Source organism: Pholis gunnellus (assembly GCF_910591455.1).
Source record: "Pholis gunnellus genome assembly, chromosome: 10".
Taxonomy (NCBI): Eukaryota; Metazoa; Chordata; class Actinopteri; order Perciformes; family Pholidae; genus Pholis; species Pholis gunnellus.
In genome coordinates this window covers 21,342,036-21,366,636 of record NC_136537.1, presented here as the reverse complement: position 1 = coordinate 21,366,636, position 24,601 = coordinate 21,342,036, and the positions used below count along the sequence as shown (strand labels likewise).

The following is a 24,601-nucleotide window of genomic DNA, read 5'->3' as shown; positions in this document are numbered from 1 at the left end:
AGTGGTGCACAATATAACTGTGTGTGGAAAAGTGACAACATGACAGCCATAGACAACACAGTTACAGTTACATGTTTTAAAGTTGGGAGTATTTAAGTGACAAGACAGAGGTGATTATCAATTATCAAGGAAAAGAAACAAGTGCCGACTGAGGAAAGAGAATCACTCAGAACAAAGTTCTTCTTTTTTTTTTTCCACACGGATCATTTCATTAATAATTGATGTCATTGATTTCATGAAGCTTAACACTGGAACAAAGGGTAGGTAAAGGAGCGGTTTGCTATTAATTTGAATTAAAAAAAAATGGTGGATTTCTCATCATTTGTGATATAGTTTAAGTGACAGGAGTGAGAGGAAACTGTTGTCTGTGAAATCAGTGTGAACTCCATTAATAACACACTAAGATCAACACGAGGCCACGCAAAAAAACAAAACATTAAAAAAAACACAAGACTCACAGTAGTACACAGTGGAAGACAGTGATACAAATACAACAGAGAGGACATTTAACACCATTGGACACCCTCAATAGATGGTCCAGAGATTAGCCAATCACTGTCAGATTTCAGTATTCTGTGCTGTGAGCGTTTCCTTTGTGTAGCTGTGTCCAAATTAAAAAATTCATAAATATCTCATGAAAGCTTTTTTGTAAGAAAAAAACTTTGTATTTCATTTGTATTTGGAAATTTGGGGGGCTGGAAAAAGAGGATTTAACGGGTCATTTTGATAAAGAAGTGCACATTTCAAGAATGACATTGCATGCATTACTGTATTATAAAATAATATAAATGGTATTAATCATTAGTAGGTCTGCAGGCATTAGTAAATTACATCTTACCAAGGCATCTCATGCTTTGTTTGTGCATTTGCTTGAAATGATTTATCATTACTTTAAATGGGGTCATTCCCACTAATAATTATGAGTGTGCTTGAATCACATAGAACCTGCAGCGACTAACCTTACTTCCAGAGTCCTTGGCTCCACATTCACCCTTATCGTACCACCATTTGTTTTTCAGCTTGTCTAAGACTCCTTGCTCACTGAGTTTCAATACTGCAAGGTTTACTGGCGTTCTTCACGTGGAAAATAACATAAATAACATTATCAATGTTATTTTATGTTATTATTACATTTACACTGATTAAACTTTTTTTTCTGTCTTTGATTCTCTTTCTTACATTTCTTTCTCTTCTTTCCGTTGCAGTGGCGATAGACGTTGATGCGCCATTTGGCCTAAGCAAAAGCGAGTTTTGCAGAGCCAAATGTGCATTAACGTATCGCCTTGAAGTAAGCAGCAAGGGCAACAGATATATACTGTATCTCCAAGTACAGTGAGCCAATGGGAACAGGCCAAACTACTGAACTCGTGGTTCATGTCTTGCACTTTCTTTAGAGAACCTGATTGTCAGCAACAGCATGTGTACGTGCTGATGATTCACGTTGCTGAGGCTCGCTGGCTGTGCAGCTGATTCAGCAGGTGACTGGCTTGCTGTCAGTGTGAATTTGGACCCTGTGCTGGTTTGCTGCTTACTTTTGGGAGTTGCATTGAGTTACCCATCACTTTGCTCACTGGGGCTGACCTTGGAATCACCTCCCCCGCTGCCGCACTCTCCTTTGTCGTACCACCATTTGTTTTTCAATTTGTCCAACAGGCCTTGCTCATTCAGTTTTAGTACTGCGAGGTTAACCGCATTTCTTGAAACGATAAAACATACTTGTAAGACAGGGTGAGCCACTTATCAATTGTCTGTCTATCACTCCCTCATTTTAGAGATTAAAACAAATTGATTTACGTCTATTAACCCCCCCTCCCCTCTCATGGTGTTTGGGTAGTTCTATCACAAAATAGCTTATCTCATGTAATCAGGATCAAATGTGAGTGCAACATGAATATTTGTCAAAGGTGGCAGAGCTTAGCCGTAACACAACAGTGAGGACAGAGTGCTAAGACTAGGGGGACTAGTGGCTACAGCAACGTACTCACATCCACAACATACATATAACAGTGTCTGGCAAGTGACTCCACTAAAAGAGAGACAGCAAAACAGCAGTAATGGGGAAAAAATGGTTAGACCTCATGGAAATATGTCAAAAACATGCAACATTTCGTAAAGAAATCACCATCTAACCCAACTAACCCATTAATATATATATATATATATCTATACTATGTTTGGGGATGGAGGGAGTTTTTAGTGCAACTGATCCAATTGAGGGGCACACTTAGTAAAAGACTATTGTGATCTTAATACATATCTAAATGGTTTCAATATTCAACATTATCAAATGCATACACAATACATATTGAAACCCAAGCAGTGCCACAATTAACGGGTGGTATACCATTTTTAGTAACTTCCAATTTCTTTCCACAAAGGAAATGTTCATTAAGTCATTAAATAAAACAAGTGTACTGCAAGGGTTTAGCAAAACACAGTAAGTAATAAGACATTCAACTATACATTCCTAAAATATCTTATCAGAAATATACAAACTAATCAATCATTCAAAGGTCAATCAAATGAGAAAAAGGGCAGAACAACAAGGCAACATGTTAAGCATATAGAAACATGTAAAAAGACATAAGCTAGGACAGTACTAGACAGAAAGACTATAGGAGAGAAATATAAATTTAGATTAAATGGGTGAAGCTATAGAAAAGTTTCAAATCAAAATTAAATTATTGATAATACGTCTTAAATAACCAGCTGAAATCCAGCCTGGATAAGACACTCTAAATCATTAACAATAACAATTTGGGAAACTATTGCAGCAAATTTGTCAATTATTCAAATATATATATGTATTTGTATATATATATATATAAAAAAAAACATTTTGTTTTTGCAATTTATCGACTTACAATAAATTGCAATGGTTTTTAAAGAATTTGAAGGGGAAGGGGCTTTACCTCATCTCCTTATACAAACCAGAGACAAATAAGCAAAGCTACATCAGGGTAGGTGGGATACTATAACAACATTGGACACATTGTTATACTATTCCACCCACCTTAATGAGGATCCTTTCGGCGTGGCGATCCCGTAGCCTTTGGAGTCCAGGTTGCCTCCCACCTTCATGGTGTCGCAGGGTTTTCGCTGCTCGATGTACTCGTTCATGGTGGACTCCAGCAGGTAGGCATACTTCCCCTTGGACTTGCGGACCCTCACAACCCCCTCAGCTGTGGTTTTCACAAACACAGAGGGTTCCGCACTGCGCATGTATGTCCACATTTTGTCAAAGAGGGCAATTTTTGAGCGCTGTTTTGGGAAAAAAAAGACAATGGCAGAAGCACCTGCTGTTAGTACCATCAGGTCATAAGAGCTTCCAAGCACATTGACTTCTTTACACCTGACATTATAATTTGTCTTGTTTTTAGATATGATTTAACCTGATTACATTTACCTCTGGTGTTGATGATTGTGTCTACAGTATCCACATTGAGATCCAATGGAGAATTGATCACTCTGTCTATAAAAGAGCTGAGTGCAAGCCTCCGGAGGCTGCATTACTCACACCGTTTAGGGGGAGAGGGCCCTCAAAAAAATAATTTGAGGTACGTTTACACTTGCATACATAGAGGGATGATTGAGACTTCGAGCGCAGACTTTCATGTGGTCATGCACTATCCGATTGCAATACGATCACCCAAAACAGATGTTATAGCAAGGCGTTAAGGATGTCATTATTTCATCCTCCAAATTGTATGTGCTGCTTACATGATTATTACTGCTTCAAAGCATACAATTACTATTATAATATATATTTCTTGGCGGTAGGTATTTTCTTTTTATGTCTTGGGACAAAACCTCACCACCAACTGGAATTTCAAGATACTCCTTCATGAAAGATTACATTGTCTGCACCTACTTGAATTTTCAGCAGAGGAGCATGCTTCAGTAGCATTTAAGCTATTAAGGCTAAAAGCTACAGCCTTGTTTCCAGAGGTGTAGAATACAAAGATAGTATTTCATACCCTGAAAAACTCTTTAGTAGAGCCAGAGTCCAGGGTCCCATAGGCTATCTCAGTCTGTTTTGCCAGGTCTTCTGCACTTTCAATGGGAGACACCATCCTCTCGACAGTTAGGAAAGCAGCCAGGTTAGCGGTGTAGGAGGAGATAATGATTAGAGTGAAGAACCACCAAACGCCACCAACAATGCGTCCAGACAGAGATCTATTGGAAAAACAAAAGAAGAAATATTCACTTGTGTTTGTTATCGTTTAAGAGAACTTGACACTCTCTGTTTTATCAAATCATTAATTATTAACAGAAGATTCCACAACTGTAGTCAATGAGTGGACGTGATTCCAATGAAGTTTCATTTATGTTAAAACACTTTTCTTAAAGAACATTGTGAAGCAAGTGAAAGAATAAGTGAAATGTGAAAGAAAAAGGTTTTAAAAGTAAACATGATAGCCTAAAAATGAGGTCACTCTATGACCCAATCAATGATCAATGTCATCTTGATTTAACATAATTGAGAGACACTTCAATGAACACTTCATTAGTAAAACGTTTCATTATAGTGGTCAAATGCTTGATTTCTGTGGGTTTTCTTGAAATCCTACCAATTGTAAAGAATGCATTCACAAACAAACACAAAGACTTGAAGATGATTCACCCTTTGCAGTGTGCAATAATACAACATCTATGCTTAAAGTAATATGTTGAAGTTCTGTCTGGGGTTTAATAACATGGCTCTAAGCTCGACAAATATTTTAATTAAAGGAGGACAGCCTTGCTTCAGTTGAAGTAAACTAACATTATATCGCACAATATAACACTGTCTCCTGATTTGGAGTCATGCTGACACCTCTCACATCAGCGGGATGAGATGTAGAAGACACGTTGAATCATCTTTCATCTCTGTGGAATACATGACTCAAAACGTACTTGCAAGTGCCTCCTCTCACAAGTTATTAAATCTATATGTAAAAGTTCACCTGACACTAAATTTATAAAGAAGCACCATTACCCCAACGCGACCTACAGGATGTGTATGAAGAAAATACAAAATAAAAGAGTGAAAAGAGTAAATCTAGAGATAATATACATATATATATATTGCCACCTATGTATAAATAAATACAAGGCAGGACTTATCCTACCAACACTGAGCCTACACACGCTGAAATATCCTCAGTACTGCCAGTGGTCCTAACATTTTGTAAAGGTCATTACCAACCAGAAAACAACATGGATGGATAAATACTGAAAGGACTATTTTCCTTTATTTCTGAAGAAATGTGCCAGAAATGAGAAAGAGGTTTGTCTTTTGTGTAGCAGCAGAAAAAAAGTTATTGTCAGCTGAATCAAAGACGTTTATTTGATGTGCAGTAGCAAAGCTACATATGACAATGTGTTAACAGTACCTTGTTAACATACAGCTAGAATGTCAACATGTATGTTAAAAACTACTGTGTGTAACCATGCAGATGTTCAACACATTTGTCATGCTAACATGCTCAAATTTAGCATTTTAGTATGATGTGCTATTTAGCATGTAATTATTGCTCAAATTAGCTTTAAACAGTAATTTGAGAGGAGTTACAACTGTGGCTGACAGTAAGTAGACTTTATTAGACTAAAGTGTTGTAAAGTTGAAAATTAGACCCGTTGGCGTAGAAATGTGAGTGAATTGTCAAAGTCAATCAACCTCTTTGCCTATTGATTCTAGTTAGTCCATTACAAACATACTTATACTTCACTCAAGTGAACTAAAGTGTTGGACCAACAGGCCGCTTTGTTGACTCGCAATTTGCAACATTACAGTTGCCAATAAACGTGACAAAGCGCACTTACATTCCAAGTTATAAATGCATGAAGTCACAAATTATTGTTGGTTAATTAAACAGAGAATAACACGGCAGTCGATGGTGTTTCTGACCTACCTAGGTGAGATGTCACAGCCTTGGCGCATGAAGGCTCCAAGGGAGAACCAGAGGCTGTTAAATATGCCAAACTCGTTAGTCGACTCATTGGTCTGGATCTGCCCGTCCTCATATTCTTCAGTGTGCCACTCATACGGGCTGAAGCGGCTGACGAGGAACAGCACCACGCTGACACCGATGTAGGCAAAAACGATACACATCCAGATCTCGTAGGCCAGCGGGTCCAGGAAAGAGAAGACTCCTGGTTTGGATTTCTGAGGCTTCTTTATCATGATAGAGATTCCCAGAGACATGAAGGGTTTGGAGAAGTCAATCACCTCCTCTCGGACCAACGTGATGGTCAGAGGAGCCACTGCGATGTCTGCTTTCTATCAAACCAAAGGACAAAATAACCAGAATAAGTGGCATGCGGTATTAATTAAGACTTAAGTGACCTCTGGATGAAGACAACTCACCCCATACACTAACTCTCCAACCATCCCATTCCAGATTTTGGTCTCTGCATCTCTGGCTCCATATTTCCCATCCCCCACTATTTTCAGTTGATATTTGAAGCCGCAGTGCTTCGCTATCTCCGCAGCCAGATCTACACAGTAACCCTCGTAGCGCTCATTGTCTACAAAAAGGTCAGAGTTCTTTTTCAGCATTACATACGGAGCTTCCTGGAGGACAGAGACAAAAACAGAAAACAGGACTCAGCACAAGAGGTTTGAAATTACAATGTTAAAACGCAGCTTCAAAAACAAGGGTTTCAGATCAGGCTGACACGTCATCATGAGAACATAATACAGAGGGCACTAGTCTAACACAAACCAAATATTTGTCGCAAGAGATTAGTAGCCTGGTATTCTGGTTGTCATTCTGAAGACAAGATTCATAAAGACGTGGTGTGCTACTAAAGAAAAAAAAACTATCCTCTCATTAAAACGAAATGTGAGATTAAAAATACTTCCATAGTTTAGGCAAATTCAGTCTAAATCAAATAAGCTTTCCAACTGTTTCCCCAGCTCCACCAGAAGGGAGACACTGGAAAGACAATTAAAGAAGCTATACATTCATATATTCTGATATTTACCAAGATGGTGGTGACAATAACTGTTTTGTTTTCCATTCCTGTTGAGTCATTTGCAAAGACGTCCGATTTGGTGACAGCCATTTTGTCAACTTCATTCCAGTATCCAATCTGTTGGGAGGAAAAACAATAACATCCATGTAACATGTGCAATTATTCTTGAGTGCTACTTTAAACTTTACACAATCTGATCCTCAAATATAAACCATCCACAAGATAAAAAATAAAAGTTATATTAAATTAGATATGTATTTAACCATCCAGATGCTGACCTTTACGGGACCGTTGGTCTTTAATTCCATGATGTTCACTGAGTAGTTGACTCGCTTGCCGTGCTGATCGAACTGAATGTTCCCTGTCAGGCCTTCCACACGAACCTTAGAGACAGAAAATCAAACCTTTACAACATGAAATCTGCAACCTGGCTGACACAACATGTACACAACGATTGCTCAGTCGCATGGAAACAGTTTTTTGTGTTTTGCATAATTCATCATACTGCATTCTTCTTGAAACAATTAGTTGGATGTAAGTTGAAGTAGAAGGAGGTATGTAAGCATGGGAGAAGTCTCTGAACTCTTCCTGTTGTCCAAGAGGCAAAGTGGGTTCTTCTACAAAGTTAGGCTACACCAAACATGGCGTTGCGGCGAAAATGCCAATCCTCCCAATAATCTGAATGAAAGAGCGTTTTAACATTGGCTCTAGGGACTGCAGGGAGTACTGGCAAAAAAGAAAATGCCTGCAGAAAAAAGTTGAAACAGAATAAACTTTTGGAGAAATGCAACCCTCCATCATGCTGATGTGGCTGCATAACTGGTGATCCAAATCTGTACAACCCAGCCATGATGAAACGGAAGACGTTAATTGTTGTGCAGTAGATTGGTGTCAATGGGCAACTAAGTGAGACTTCTACACAACCCTGCGCTATATTGCCGTAACGGCTGTTTTGATGTGATTGCAGCCTTAGTGCCAAGATCCAAAATACTTCAAATGGTGTTTCATGCCCAGCTACAAAGCAGCAGAAAGACATGAGTGTGTTGAGAAACTTGGAAAATATTTTCCATCTCTTCTCTTATTAACTTAAATAATAAATGGGCCAAAACAGGAGCGACCAGAAGGAAGCTTATAGGTATCCTGTGGAGTTTTTTTGTTAAATCAGTTGTGTTTGAATGCAGTGTTTTTACCAAAACCTCAAAAACATGTTGAATGGGTTTCATTTCTCATAACAAATGAGCATAATATATGTGCTTATCATCGGATATGATTGATACCGACCCTGTGTCCGCTGTCTTGCACCGATGGGGTGGCTAAAAATTGCTATTCCTCACCTTTTATATGCATATCCAGACTTCCTGTGTAGCAGTCGAAGGCAGCAAGGCCATGTTCTGATCAATTCTGGCAAAAATCTCACCCTGGATACAATTTGGTTGTGGATGCCCATCTCTACGGAGCCACATGGCCAATAGGGAGGCCAAGTCAGAGATACCCTTTGAGCATCCTGTCAGTTCAGCCCTGTCTCCTAAAAAACACTTAACATTTTTGTTTGTTTTTAATTTTGTAGTCATTTTAAGACAAACCATCACGTTTTTTACTACATCGAACCAAGTAGATTTGTTGCCAACACCTAACTAAAAAACTTCCCTTTTGAAACACAATTGAGAGCACAGTTTAGTTGTATGGGAAAGTAATTTTGTAGGAAACATGGTTGGTCAGTTGATCGATTGCTCTTATCGAAATCCAATGATGATCCTGAACCCTTGGTGCAACATAATAGGCATTTTTTCTTCATAAAATATCTTTGACGTTTTTGACAGATTGTCTAGTGAGATCTTTTATCACTTGCTCCTGGCTTAAAATTCAAGAGTTCAGATCCTGTAACTACAACCAAAAAACACTTTGGCTTCACTTTGGCTGTCAAGCTTCATTTCTCAGCAGGAGTGAAGCTAATCTTGATTCAAAGCTCAGAGGACAGTCTGTGGGTAGACCTCTGTGTCTCTTCTGAAGAATAGCTGTCAGCATATCTGAGCATGGTGAAAACCTCAGTCTTTCAATGTGAAGTACTTTCTGTGGGTGTTTTGTGCATTTCTTGAGGGAGATCTGCTGTTACCACGGCAACACGGCTTCACCAACAAAAGGATGCGTGTATCCGTGTAATGTGTTACCTGTTTCAGCGCGCGTTCGATCTCCATTCCCTGAGCCCACGGAACAGCAGGATTGGCCAGGCAGTCACCATTGTTGGCTCTCCTGGTGAAGTCGATGCGCTGTTTGTGCAGGTAGCGGAAGGCCTCCGTCATCACCTGCACGGCGTCGTAAGTCAACGCTGATGTGTACTAGAGCAGAACAATGGGAAAAGAAGTTAGGAATGAGGTTGTCAGAGAGGTAGGAATTAAGTTGACTCTCTCCTATGCGTGATATAGCTTATTCCTGTGTTGTTCAAGAACTGTTAAAACTCATCAATCAGCCATTCTGTCGCAACGGATGACATGTTCTTTCATTACATAATATTTATGGGCTCTGTAGTTTAGTTTGAGTTGAACCCACACATGTCCTGCTACCATAAATACACAAAAAGAGCATCAAATACACAACTGGAAATAGTCCACAACAAAAAAACACTAAATTTGTCTCCTGATTTAGTAACTTTTGCTAAAATCTAAAGCAAATGTTTTTGGTTTTGGCCTTTTAGGATTTGGAATTTATTTTCAGTCTTATCCTTTCAAGATGTAATAATTTTCTTCACTGTTTTTTAAAGCAGTGACAGAGTTAAATTGGAACTTTAAGACCAAGAATTCACAAAATGGATGTCAGTAAACTGCAGACTGTGCAGGCAGCTCATCTTTACCAGTGCAGCCAAAGTTTGCTTCATACCAAAGGATACCAAATAGATGTGAAGCAAAAGATATAACACTGGTGTTGGGTGAGAGCCTCCAGGACATAGTTATTTTTTGTCACTTGTTATGGCTGGGCAGATTTCCCAACAACTTTATTCCATTTGGGCAAAAAGAATAAATCTGTGGGGTCTCAATTAGCAGGAATGAGACACTTCACTGCAGATGGCTTTGTGACTTCTCTCAACTGCATCCATGCTTCTAAATATTATTCTTCAATGTCTTGAGGCAAACTACATAGGACGTGTCACGTCTGTGCCTCAAGTCAAAGCATGGATCTTTAACACAACCTCGCCTCATCAATCTTTTAGGGTTTGAATAATTAGTTGAGAAAAGAGGCTATAACTCCAAGTTGTGCCATTAAATTCAACTTGCCAACCAGTGAGGACCAACATGAATATCCTCCTCTGAAGTTATAAACACACAAACAACACACCCTCTGTTCATCCTCCTTGGCATTTAAGCATCTTGTCCTAATTAGAGTGTATTTTATAGCCTATTTCTGGTGGTATTTTATTTTTCCTGCTGTATTTATGGTATGTGCTGCACTAGTTTGTTCTGAGTTGTAAATGTCAGAGTGATTTTTCACCCAGACTTGAATCACTTGCAGCAGCCTAGCTGTGTGGCTATAAAACAGATCTTGAACTTTGACAATTTTGCAGACAGACTGTGGGAGAATATTGTTGCCGATGGCTCATGTTTCAATGTGAGAAGTTTACAGTGAGTAGTTTAGAGACAAAGAGTGGGAGGCGAGAGAGAGCTGGTACTATATTAGTTACATCAAAGGACAAGGAGAGGAGGTAACTATCATAACATCCTGATTTAAATTACTTGCAAATAAAATGATTAATGTAGTATTAAACATGCCAAAGCTCAGCTCATGGGAAAATGTGTGCGTGTGTAAGTGTAACAGTGCATAAGAATCTGAAGGTGTTTAATAATGCACACAGTGTGTACTTACAGTGGTGAAGTTGGGTGATGCTGATGGAAACAGCATACTTTTACTTACATTAGAGCAAATGAGCCACTTTTAAGTGCTTCCAAAGATATTTTCACTCAACAATCCCAGCCCGCCAATATATAAATAGAAAGAAAACTCACCCTTATTTTATCGTCAGCACCAGGATATTCCTTCTCTTCTAGTGCCTCCCATCTCTGGTCAAACTTCGACACCAAAGGATCATCAAAATCAACAATCTGAAAGCCTGACACGTTGGCACCGCCATACTGGATTTTGGTTAGATCCCCATCAATGAAACCCTGAAAACATAAAATTAAGTTATTTTTCTATGAGAAACATTTTTGGAAAAATACAAAGTGATGACGCAATCTTTGAACAAATGTAGAAGTTGTGTCAACTTACCAGATTGGCTATGATGTAGTGGTAGCCTTTAACATGTCGGCCAATTGTGATGACCTGTAGGGTTACGAGACACACAAAGTATAAGCTCCCACTGGAATAAAGAAACAAGTCTTGGGCAAACAAGATAGCATTATAAAGGTTTTTGAAAGAAGTTCTTTTAGACAATTTTGGCTTTTTTTAAAGATGACTCACCATATGATTAATAGCCATTTCAAAGCTGTATGTTATTATTATTTTGGAAAATTTTCATTGCAATTCTTTAATGGACCAGGAGTCTGATAATCAGAGATAAGGCAATCATAAATGTAATAAAAACAAATCTACCATTATATTCAGCCATTGCAACCCTAACATGACTGACAGTCCAGGGTATTATCACTGAATGAAAAAAACGGTGGTGTTTACAGTAAAAAATACTGCTAGACAGAGGTATCCAATTGTGAGTATACTTTCCTTATCAGTGGAGCAGAAAAGCAGAAAATAACAGAAATATATCAGCTATGTTGCATTTCTGTACCTCTTATAAATGATACACCTGAAACTAATCCCGCTGCTTGACTGGCACCTCCGTTTGTCAGGGCCGCTACTTGAAGCAGATTTGAATAATAACGTCTTGTATCTCCCACGTAAATATCTTTGACATGAAGCAAAAAACCTCCACCTGAACGGATTCTGTTTTTCCCAGATAAACAGGCACCGAGGCTGAGGGCATTGATTTCATTCAGCATTTGGTTAAACAGACGTTGGCATGCTTTAAATGCTAATCGATAAGCCTCTCTCCTGGGTAGAAAGTGAAGTAAATATAACTTGTTTATGTGCATCTGTTTGCATTTTAATTGCAGTTTTGTTTACAGCCTGAATGAACAATTCGTGCAATTGTTATGGTGCCTTTCAACATCTGCTGGGCTGCCGGGTCCATGTGACAATGTTGTTTTTATAAAGGCTGTATCAAATGCACATATTTGGGCTAAAAAACACTTTTGTCCTGCAGGAGAAATTAAAGGACAATAGGGTTGTTAGCATTTCCTCCATAAAACTAATATAAAAATACTGCAGGTAATTCCCAAGTGTTATTTACACTTCTTGATTGTATTCACATATAATGAGATATTTAGACTTGTGTCTACCAATGCGTTGGTGAATATTTGCATTCTGATATCTTTGGAAATGGGATATCTCCAAAATACATTGAGGCACCACTCAGTACATCAAATCAGAAGCAACCCAACCAGAGGCCTTTATGGTCAGCAGTGGAATCAAAATCATATCTTAAAAAAGTGAGATGCTAATAGATTGTTGTAATAATATTGAAGCAGACAAAAGGCAGCATGTGAACTATTGTTCCCTCCATTGTGTCCCTCCATGTTTCTGATAGTCAAGACAGGATCATAAGAAAAGAAAAGATACTAGTCTCCTTGCGTTACCATCAAACCAGAGGCCGGCCTCACCCAGGTCTATGCAATCTGAAATTCCATTCACACGCCAAATGTGGAATGGAAAAGTAAAAAAAAGACAAACTGAGCAACAGTCTGTCTCCTGAGAGCAGACTACTACAGTCAGTGCATTATTTGTTCCAACAGCTGAAAACAGGCAGGAGCATCCCATATTCCTTTACCTGAATCTCAGTGCACCTAACTCGCTTGAAAGTCTGGTGTCAGCGGGGAAATACAAAACTGCTTCACTGACACTTCACTTTGACATATCAAAGAAAGACAACACAACAACACTAAAATCCCTGTGCTAACATTGTTAAATTTGGACAACCAAGCAGTCTAAATCACGTCAAGAAAACTCCTTCTGTAGGTTCTCAATGAACGTGAACAGAATGATACGAGAAACTCTTTACCTGCTCCATGATATCTTTGACTTTGTCCTGTTCACAGTCCAGGATCACCCTCCTCTCTTTCTTGTTCTCCAAATCTTGGAACAGAGAGCGGTAGTCCTCATCCTTCCTCTCGTCTTTCAGGTTTCCCACGTTGATCGCTGTCACATGCCACTTCCTCTCTGCCGCTGTGTCCAGAACAACCTGCAGCGTTGTTAGGCCTGAGGACGGAGAGTGGAGTTAAAACATTATTCATACTCTCTGTCTGACTGATCTATCCGTTGTATTCTTTGGTACTGAAGACAATTGGAGTTTTTGGTTTCAGAGGTGTCCTTCTACAAATGGAACCAAAAGCCGTCACCATGGAAAGGTAGGAATAAAAAGGTTTTCTGCACAGTATCCTTGTCTCTTTGTTGCCCTTTCCCATTTCCTTGAAACCAGCTTTCTGGTAATGGGGTATTTTTGGTTGTATATTACTTTCTGTGTGTCCTGTTGTAAGGGCACAGTCACATACAAACTTTAGAAGTGGCCACAAAGAAGGAACGTCATGGCAATAGAGCACAAACACCAATGGCGGAAGTAGAAAAGATGTGAAAATAAACTCAAAACAAATGTGTCAGACAAGACTTATTCAAAAACATGGGTAAACATAGTTCTTTCAATTCAGACTATTGACTGTCTGCTTATTTAAACCCTTTGGATGTTTTACAGAGACTGAATGCCTTATGTAAGGAGCTCATCAGGATGACTCACAGGTATGAACCTGACCAACATGTGGGAGGCAAATGGGTCTGTCAATACACTACCATGCTCCAATACCAAGACATTTTTGAGTATTTTTCTTTCTAGATTTCGACTCAAGGTCCACTTAAGCTTTTCACCATATACCACAGCCCTTATCAGCAGATGAAGATTCCTCAGTTGAGCTATAGATGTTCAAGCCTTCCATAATCCTCATCACTTCTCGTAATTCATAAGATGTTCGCTGTTTACATATTCAAGTATGAACTGTCAAGTTTAAACCAACATGGTGTAAAACTACAAAACGTTCTCAGGATCACCTGCTTTTGAATGTTATCAGCCAAGTGAAATTGCATTATCAGCGGTTATAAACATATACCAATAAATGGGTATCGAAATTATGCTTTATCGAAGCACTGTGCCTGGATCAACTTATCCCTGTCCTCTGTCGAAGCGGTTGAGTGTTTTTATTAAACAATCTTTACATCAATCTCATCTTATGAGCTCAACAGTTTCATTCTTTACTCCAAAACCAATAAAACAAAAGTATACATTAAAGAACATGCTGTAGTTTTCAAATCAATTACATGTAGCACCTTTCCATCAATCTGAAGCAAAGTCTATTAAAGGCAAAGACTACAGTCTCCATTCCAACCTATGTCCGTATCATCTTCTCTATCTAGTTTCACAGCTGAATATCTCTCTGATATTGATCCCTGGTCTGCAGTGGGCCATTTGAGAGAGGTTTGATAAAAAGGTTGAGCGTTTCCTTGCTACAGTGAGGTGAATTACAGATAAAATCAATTCCATGCGAAGCAGCAATGGTTTTATGATGGTGGGGAGGAAAATGGGGACTTGCAGTTTTATCTGAATGAACTATACATCATAATTACAGTAAGGTCATTATAGTGTGGTTAAATTTGACTGTTTCATCAATGCTTATTAAATGAGATAATTTTAATTTAGAGTGATTTACAGAGAAGATGCATAGAGGACACAAGCAGAATGTAAGCGTAAAGGTTGATTCTAAATTAATGGTGGTTAAGGTTAAATGATAATTCTCTGAATGATTGGTGTCTTTGACCAATGGGCCTATATGAGAGTGGGGCCATCCTTGAATCATTACTTTTCTATTGGCTCTTATGTAGCAGCCTCATCACTATTGTAAATTAATACTCATAGCTGGAAGGCTACTCATTTTAGCTGTTACAAAGCTCCAGCTTCTCCTGCTCACAGCAAGAGAGTAATGTTGAGTAATGATTGAAAAAGTAGTGCCAACACAGTTTGATTAAAGGAAAACTGTGTATTGGTCAAAACATAAATAGACATTTATTTATTTTCATGACATAATCTGTTTACATAATGCGGTCCAAAAAAATGATCTAAAGAGATGATTAAAAATGCATGCTACAGAGGGAAATTCCCCAGAGCTTCACATCAGTGCAGCCACAGTCTTTGCATCTTGCGTTGTGTGCATTATTATTTGATAACTACCTCACTTATATAATGGTCACAAAAAACGTTTATGTTGGCTATATACTGTATGTATATGTTTGGCTGGCAGGTGTTCAGTAAAACTGAATAACTAGACATTTATACCAGTGTAACCAGTATTCTAAATAAGGGCACGAGTTAACTGTAGCAACATGTTTTTATTAATGACTCATTAGCAATATTATTCGTATGCATCGTTTGTTCTATTACTTGCGTTACTCAGTCTAGCTCTTTCAAATGTGCCTTTAGACTTACACGCTGTGACTGTACTTAACAAAAATGGACTATGGTGCATTTCAGTTCACAAGCAGCCAGCCAACAATTTGAAGAAAAGGTAGACTGGCGTGAAGTGAGGTGTGTTATCAGTTTAATATCCAACAACAATTCCATAGGTGTCTTTACCACTGAGTTATCAGCCCCAAGACAATCAAAAGGCCACTAGACCACTACGCCATTGCTTATACAATTCTAATGTTTTTGGATTTCTTTCTCCAATCTGCTGCGCATCAGTTTATTCTAGATATCATCAGTCCATCCGTACAATGAACCTTGTGATATAATAATAAATAATAAATGCCTTTGTTGCTCCTCTAAATACAGAACTCAAGCGGAGACTTGGCTTCGCTGGTTTCCTCTGCGGTTCAAAGACTGCTGTATGCAGCATATTCCCCTTGGATTAGAACGGTTTGTTATCACTCCTCTTTAGAATGAGACATATGTTGTGTCTTGGCTTGCAGCCAACATTATGCCATCCATTTAAACAGGCAGAGCGCTACCATTGTACTGATGTGATTGCCCATTTGCCACTAAATTGCACTGAATTTAAAAGGTCAGGGGAGAAATCCATGAACTGTATGCAAAATGGCATTTTTTTAATTCAGCAATTTGAGCATAGAGATAATCACAACTGTGAAGGTGGAGTAACAATAAACCATAACTTCCTCTATCCAAGTGAGAAGATTATTTATGTCCTAGTGATCACACATGCAGCTTAACTCAATACTCCTTGATCAACAGCATCTCGATGAGTTGATGGATGTGACTGCATGATCATATGCAAAATATGATGGAAAACTATTCAAATGAGGCAAGTAAAGCCTCATAAATAATGCATAGAGGAAAGCAGTTCAATACCGGCTTCATATGTTTGCTTCAAGCTATTGTTTCCTCACATATCCGCAACGGTAAAGGTTGAACATCATTCCCCAGGTATACAGTACATAATCCACCTTCTGCATAATACCAACTGAAGCGCCACTAAAGAAATCAATTGGTAAGTGCTTATAGGTAGTAGTGTGGCAGTAGTGCTGCCGTTAAAGTAATTTTAATTTGAAAATGGTATTATAACAGCTCCCAAATATTGTGAAAAATACAAATTAAAACCATCAAAACATGCAAATGGTTACATACATTGTCAACGAAAGTAAGAAATGTTCCACTTTGTTCGAAGGCCGTGAGACAAATGTAGCCATAGCCGCTGGCTGCATCAGGGTTGGCTGTACCCGGCTCTTGGGATGGGTGCAGGTAAGATGCTGAAACAAAACTTAGCTGGAACAGCAAAAACTAAAGCCATAGCCACAACAACAAAATGGCTATAGCCACAGTTAAAGGCGGCCCACCCAAACTCGCAAGCTTGGTTTTCCTCACAAAGCTCCGTAGAGCTGAGGGGTACTACGGCATCAGATGAGTTAGTCACTACTCTCAAAAGCTTTCACAGACACAAAGTAATTTGATCCACTGTTAATTTAAATGGAGTGTCTATTTAAGCCCAGGCTTCAAGATGAATATACTATTTGATTTAGCAATAGTTAGCTGGTCTTGTTGCCTAAACCTAACTGTACGTATATATTGTAAGCCCAACCCTGAATACAACTGGTTTTGTTGCATAAATATGATTTTTTGTTTGTAGCTTAATGTTGCCCTGAAAATGTTGCGATGAGTATGAGACTATCTCACAAACTGCGGTGAGACTGTGTTGAATTAAAGCAGCTTTAAGTGTAGAGCCTGACTAGGCAACCAAACATAAATCCAGGTTATGGATGAAAGACACAGTTTTGAATTATTTGTCTATGAGGGGTCTCACACTCACTACTTTAAAGGGCATTACACATTGAAATTGGGTGTAAATGGTCAAATGCAGAATCAAACACAATTCCTTATAGGAATGTTGATCAAAGACTCAGACTGTAAAAAAAGTAATTTCCTATTCTTTCTTTGTTTATTAGTTATTATTCTAAGTGACAGTGCTAAATTATCAAAGAGAACATGTAAGCATTCGGTGAGCCAAAGGAATGCAAAACACAACGCTCAGTTGTTTCTATACGCCCACATACAGTACATCCATTATCTAAGCTGACTGACTGACAACAGCTGACAACAGTAGTGTTGCTTCAGCCAATAGTCTCAATGTGCAAATAGAATTCATCATAACCAGTGGCAACTCTATTCCCTCGTCTTCCTCGGCTCCGTCTTTGACTCGCTCAGACACTTATTCATTCTCTCTCTCTCTCGCTCTCTCTCTCTGTGTCTCTCTCCGCACTTCTGTTTCCATGGGAATGAGTGGATCACACTGACCTAATTAGACAGCCATGCAATGATGAAATATGCACAACAGGCCCTTTAGTGCCACAGCGGACGTACAGTAGCGACAGCGGGTCAGAACTAGCATTAGCATGAGGACAATCTAAAACAGCAGGTTGGAACCTGCCCTCGGATTTTGGAGAGGGGCAGTCAGTCAGGGCAAGGCTGACTGGGAGGATTAGCAATGGATTCTGGGAGAAGAGGACGAAAAGCATGTTGAAAAACGATGAGAATGAAGGTATAGCATAAGGGGGATACTGTAGATAGATCATGTGTGGTAAGACTGTAAGTGATGACAAACAATAAGTTAAAGTTAATACAGAGCAGAAATGCACTAAATCTCTCCTAAACCATTGGTACTACACAGTATTCAGCCTAAACACTAGTGTATAGAAAGAGATCCCACTTCCTGTTACTTTAAGACATTCTGTATATTACTCAGATTTCTGATAAGCCATCTTTGGGGTTTCATCAAGAATCATTCAACACCCGCAAAGTGCTTTTTGGAAGTTATCCCAAAACTCCTTCCTTTTAGTGTGCAGAAAATAAGAAATAATTTTCATTCTAACATGAGAAGTAAAAAAGGGGCTTAAGAAGTGTAACCTGAAAGACGAATATCCCTATTAGAATGAAAGAAAAAAGAAAAGACTTGATAGTGTAATTCCACTGTAACTGGATACGATTGAGGTTTAATTCTGTTCTTTCACTGAAGAAGCAATTTAAATACAATGGAACACTATCTTTGGAAGAGATTTCCTTTTCAGTGCTGGACAGTCCCTCTGTGCCGCAGGAGGCTGCATTGTTCTCCAAGATTACGAGTCACTGAATCACAATTAGCAGATGACACAACGAAGTGAGTGACATGACACAGCAAAGAGAGATAACACACAAAGAGCTATTGTGTGTTATTTAGCCTCATTTGGCGTTATCGTCTTTACGCTTTACACACCATGCTGTGTGATATTCAGACATCAGATGTGAGTGGAAAAAAAAGCTAAAATGTGACGGCTGATAAAGCATGTGAAGAACCATTCAGACAGCTAAACATCTGCTAAATTAAAATTCCCAGACTTACTTCAATCTTGAATTGAAAAAAAAAGAATCACTGACGAAAGGGATCAAAGAATAGAGATGGAATAGATTTGAATATGAAGTAAGTCTGGATATTACAGTTTGAGGGTGGATCATTTCCATCTTGCATTAAATCAGTCCATGATCTTAATTGGGATCGCTCTCACAGGTGCACTCACAGGCTGAGTAGAGAGGAAACTGCAAAATTATGATTTTTCTTAAATGTGCAGACCGACAAGTAATTAGTGTAATAATGATACTAATCAATTAGCAGACCAGGAGGTTGGTGAAGCTTGACATTGAGTTAGAGGTAGTGACCACATAATCACCATTTACTAACCAGTGTGTGTGTGTGTGTGTGTGTGTGTGTGTGTGTGTGTGTGTGTGTGTGTGTGTGTGTGTGTGTGTGTTGTCAGATGTGAAAAACAGATAACTAAGTAAAACATTCCACCGGTATCACTTCCTGTATGGCTTTTGTGACGAATACAGTAATGCTCTCCCCTAATATGCAAATGTCAACAGCAACAATTAACTTATCTATGAATATTTAAATGGTAGCACTTAAATATTAGCATACCTGTTTGGAATAGTGTCATTATTTTTGGAAATTGCTCATAAAGTTATTGGAAAACTTCAACTCCCCAGATCTCACATAATACCACGACTGGTTTTCACAAATTACAAATCATAAACTTTTTACAAATTTGTGACTTGCCCTTGCTTCAAAATCTGAGGCAAAATGGGAGGCAGTTATGGGCGTTTTCTGTAATATATTTGCATATATATATATATATATATATATATATATATATATATATATATATATATATATATATATATATATTACTGTTATATATACTAAACTTATATAGAAACACGATCAAAAGAAAGTAATGACAGATCCTGTTTTGCATTTAAATATTCTCCTTCGGTACTACTCGATAATATTGAACAACTAACTGTCCTCATATAGATTTCTCCTGTCTACCACTATAATGGGGACACACTTTTAGCTCTGAAGCCAGATATAACATTTTTTCAGTCAGTGTTCATAGCATAAACACATAATGCACACAAATCACTTTGTAGAACGAGCGTGGAAGTCCACAACTGCAAGGCACATCACCTTTACTGTACGTCACAGATGACTGCCTCCCCTTCCCTTGATATTATGTAAAACACACTCCCAAACACAGGAGGTGCTATAGTTGATCGTATGTGACAAGCTCTTTGTTCTAAACCAAAAATGCACGTTACCTGGATTTACCTGTGCTGTGTCACATGCTTACAGTCAGTGTGTTTTGCATATGTTGTGTTTGTGCTGAAAGAAGCGGTTTGAACACAATCGTTGGATTGCATGAGGTCAAACCGTTGCAATCTTTTTTTGAAAGAAAAATAAAAATATCGTTTAAGCAAAGGGCAATGGACGATGTCACTTTAAAATGAGAAAAATGTCATTTTCAAAGGGCAATGTAGTTTTTAATAAAGGTAGAAATAATTGCCTGCACTAAATATTTAGCTCAACCTGTTCCCACTCGCAACTCGTCGCATACAGCAGCTTAGTCAGTGCAGCTCTGCCTGATATGTCTCAGCGGGGCTGTGGGAACCCTTTAGTTAACTCCGGTGTAAACCCTTCTGCGTCGTTATTAAATGGTCAGAGCAAGTGACGAAGTATAAAGAGCTTGAAAGTCTGTGCAGGGCCAAACACAGGGACTTCAACCAGGAGACTGCTGTTCATCTCTGTGTGAAACCAAATCAAAGTTTACTTCTTTCATTTTGTTATGTAACATACGCAGCCTACTTATCGCCATTGATGTAACAAAAGTACAGATTTTACATATTAAACGGCATTATTTAAACCCAAACTACGAACTTTTCCTAAGCCTAACCAATTACGTTTATGTCTTACATAACCAAGTTGTTTTGTTGTGGAAGTAAACCTACAAACTAAGTAAACCTATGTTGGAAGTTAATGTTGAAAAGAGACTGTATTGTATGACTGTTATGAGTGGAAACTGACACGTGTTCCTTGACATGTCCAAAACCGATGCTAAAGGGGAACCTAGTCATAGTTTGAAGCTTAGAGCGTTGGTATAAGCGTTGGTATTTGATAAGCGTTGGTATTTGACGAGTTGTCTTGCGTAGCTATAGCCACATAATGTATTCTATCAGACTATCAGATTATTATGGTAATTTTATGATGCCAACATTAGTGGTAACATTTGTGGAATCTGAAAAGATCCTTTCAAAAATGGTGTCCATGACTTACCTCTGTCACTGTCGTACAGGTAGGCAAACTTTTCCCACTTGTAGTACTCGATAAGGCTCAGGAGAGGCCCCTTGATATCGGGTCTCATCTGGATGATGAACTGCTGATTCCCGTCCAGAGGGAAGCTGGGTGTAATGAAGGAGACATGGAGCGTCCCACAAAATGACGTGATGGTGTTCACGGACTTCTTGTCGTAGAAGCCGAAAATGGCGTACACTCCTCTTGAGAACTGTGAACAGACTGAAGCAGAGGGAAGAGGTTTGTTAAAGGTGTGTTGCTCGATGTTTAGCACACATCCCCTGAATCGGAACAATGACACTTTTCCTCTGTGAAAAAAACTGCAGACATTTATTTGTGATACTTTCAAAGCTCTCTGCCATAATTCACAACAGTGTATACATCCAAGACCGTTATCACAATCCTTTAGAGCACATTAGGGCCGCACACAACTATTACGGGTCGCCTCTTTCTGTTTCTCTTTCTGCTGATTTATAGATAGCTTTTCATAAGCTTTGCCAGGGGAGCGCTTGTATTCAACAGTAAAGGATCCACTGTACGCCAGTCACTATGTGAAACTTTTATGAGTTGTCCTATGACTTTTTGATACTGTGGGAATAAGTGATGTTGAGTATATCAAGCAATCACCAAAACTGCACATTAATTCTTCATATGGGATATCCATCCGTGCTCTACCATGAGATTCTGAAATGGTACTGCCTTCTGTTTGATTTCTGCTCATGCAGAAAACCATTTTAGGCTACTCCTATGAGAACATGTGGCAGGGCAGATATGTTACAGTGCACAGCTTCACCACCACCTACCAGCAATGTATGTGTCCACGGTAGATGAGTACTTAATGCATCTTCTTTAGAGCCCACTAGACCGAAATGATCCCCTTTGTTAAGATCCTTTTAAGGTACGCTACCAGCATTTATGAGGACTTTATGTGCTTGCATCAAATTATTTGTATTGGGACCTCATCTTGTTGACTCTGCAAAATCACCTTTGTTCAATAATTCATGACCCATGCTCAGGTACATACAGTATAGTACCTATGCTGGACGCCAACATCCATTATGCACAGACTGGAAAAGGGCACTGTGCACTGAAGATAAACATGGACACTGTGTTGTTTTAGTAATCCTGAGATTGCAGGCTGTTTCTCAAACATTTTTCCAGGGTCAGCAGGTTGGCATGTTGCTTGTAAATGTGTATTGATCAAATGTAAGTTAATCAGGCTTATTGACTTGTACATATGTGTCTTCCAATGTAATTAATCTCATGAGTAATTTCCCTCGCTACAATATAACTGGGATGACTTGCTGACAAAGGGAAGTGGAATCCATAAATCATATATTAGCTGGCTTGGTTTAAATACTGTAGGCTTCCTGCCACTTCTGCACTGGCTGTGGCAGCTATCGTTGATGAATTGAAACATGCTGGGCAGCATAAAGAGTGTGTGCCGTGGGCTTAGCATGGGAATGAGGGAATGTTATCAACAGATTCTCATAAAAGCTTTGCTCTTCCGCTTTTATGTTAAAACAGGATGTTTAGGAAAGGTTTATTCAATTCCCTGCTTTAATGTTTCACTCATACACACAGTGAGCACTCTTTACAGCCACTTCCGTGTACTGTTAAACACTGAGCAGCTTCATTAGTGAAGTTTGGGTCAAAACGAACAGCAGCTCATTAAAATGTGTCTCTGGCGAACGAATCAAGCAGCCTGAGTGTTTGGTCGTTGTCTATTCTGCTGAAAAAGATAGACTCACTTGGATCATGAAAAACTTAAATTAAACTTTCTGTTGCTAATAGAGTTTTGAGGAGTTTTGAGGTTGAAGTTGGAGATGGTATTTCGGGGACCCAGGGTTCCTAAAGTAAAAGTCCAATTTATTTCCTTCATAGACAGTGGCAGGTGACTGACAGAGCGCTTCAACAGCCTGGATAGACATGCATCTCTGGTTTAAAAATCAATAAAAAGAAGACAAGCATCTGCTTCTTTGATAAAAAGTCAAATGTACAAGCCTTTGGTTAACTACTGTATTACTCCCAACATGGAGTTTGGTTTAATGTGATGATTCTGATACATCATGTAACGACGGTTAGATAGTGAAAAAGCACAGTTGTTGGAAAACTGAAATAGTTCTGATTCTGATTCTGAAAATAATTTAAACTGGTGGCCAGAAACAGGTTAAATTATCCAGGAGATACATGTGCTTCTATTTTAAAGGGCACTGGGGATATGATTAAAATATATACGTCTGAAGTGGGAATTCAGAGTGGGTAAAAATACTTCTGTAACCAGCAACTCTTCCCACCTTACAACTCTACACTACTGTACATGAAGTGGTATTCTAAAATTGTGGGATTGTGACATATAATGATAAAATGTAACATCAAATAGTAATGCTAAAGAACTGTGTCTCACTGTCTCACGTCTTTGGTTGACAGTTTCAAGTCTGTTTCACGTCTGAGGTGTGCTCTCTATGCACCTGTAACCACACCAATGATGTCATGACGTACTGACACATCACTGTGTACACTTCTATATCACGGACGCAATGTCATGAGTACTTTCACACAGAACGTGAATATTACGTGGCAACTAAAGTGACACTTTTATTTTTCAGGACGATTCAATCACGTTGTGCAGAACGTGATTGAGTTGCGTCTTTATTCATAAAACAAACACACAGAGGTTCCATAGTCAGAACAAAGACGGCAAACCTTATTACTCCTTTGAACCTTGACGAGATCAGAACCACAATAAAAGCCCTAGACATAAGATTCGTAGGCGAGTATATTGCATTTTTGTGTTGTTTATTTCACACACCCACATGTGTTTGAAAGCCTAAAGTTACTTGCTTTACTCTAGTAAACCAAGCACTATTTTGTGAGGCAGTGATAGTGTTACTAATACAGTCCAAATTCAGAATTTTCTATTAAGACTGGGGAATCCAAACCATTCTCCACATATTGAAAGGTAAACTTCCCCATCATTAAGGCTACTTCAACCTGCACTGTCTTTGTACCCCCGAGTACCAAAACATGCAGAGCTCATCAAGAATGGGCCAAAATAAACGGCTTTCATCCACTGCCAGAATCCATGCGCTGCCCCAAATCTTTACCGATCCATCGACTCGAGCAATAAAAATGTTCATCAATGTCGTCCGGGACAAACAGCTAATGGCGGTCCTACCGCCTCCATCAGTCCGTGGCACCGTTCCTAATCTTTTTAGCAGACGACAGTGTGGCCACAGAGAGATCAGACCTCACTAATCTAATTTCACTTGTGTCTAACTGCGAGCTAAAAGAACCCAAAGTGTGTCGTCTGCTTAACCGTGGCAATCTAATTGGAAATTATTCTGCACAATTCAATGAAGGCGATGACACATTCCTCAGAGAAGATG

At 38.9% G+C, this 24,601-nt stretch overlaps 1 protein-coding gene across 2 annotated transcripts in view; it reads right to left on the bottom strand.

Annotated features, from left to right (window-relative positions):
* The window catches only part of gria2b (glutamate receptor, ionotropic, AMPA 2b), a gene marked incomplete at its 3' end in the record, with an annotated part of 45,081 nt that overhangs the window by 772 nt on the left and 19,708 nt on the right, over positions 1 to 24,601 (bottom strand). The window contains exons 3-14 of one of the 2 annotated variants that reach the window (XM_079167391.1): positions 21,195 to 21,434; positions 13,064 to 13,260; positions 11,218 to 11,271; positions 10,956 to 11,114; positions 9,129 to 9,296; positions 7,239 to 7,343; positions 6,970 to 7,077; positions 6,350 to 6,556; positions 5,895 to 6,262; positions 3,978 to 4,176; positions 3,014 to 3,261; positions 1,582 to 1,696 (exon numbers count right to left, since the gene is read on the bottom strand). In XM_079167391.1, the coding sequence (XP_079023517.1) occupies positions 1,582 to 1,696; positions 3,014 to 3,261; positions 3,978 to 4,176; positions 5,895 to 6,262; positions 6,350 to 6,556; positions 6,970 to 7,077; positions 7,239 to 7,343; positions 9,129 to 9,296; positions 10,956 to 11,114; positions 11,218 to 11,271; positions 13,064 to 13,260; positions 21,195 to 21,434 (2,168 nt within the window). Of the gene's footprint in view, positions 1 to 959; positions 1,075 to 1,581; positions 1,697 to 3,013; positions 3,262 to 3,977; positions 4,177 to 5,894; positions 6,263 to 6,349; positions 6,557 to 6,969; positions 7,078 to 7,238; positions 7,344 to 9,128; positions 9,297 to 10,955; positions 11,115 to 11,217; positions 11,272 to 13,063; positions 13,261 to 21,194; positions 21,435 to 24,601 lie in introns of both variants that reach the window. The other variant, XM_079167392.1, reaches the window with a different exon arrangement.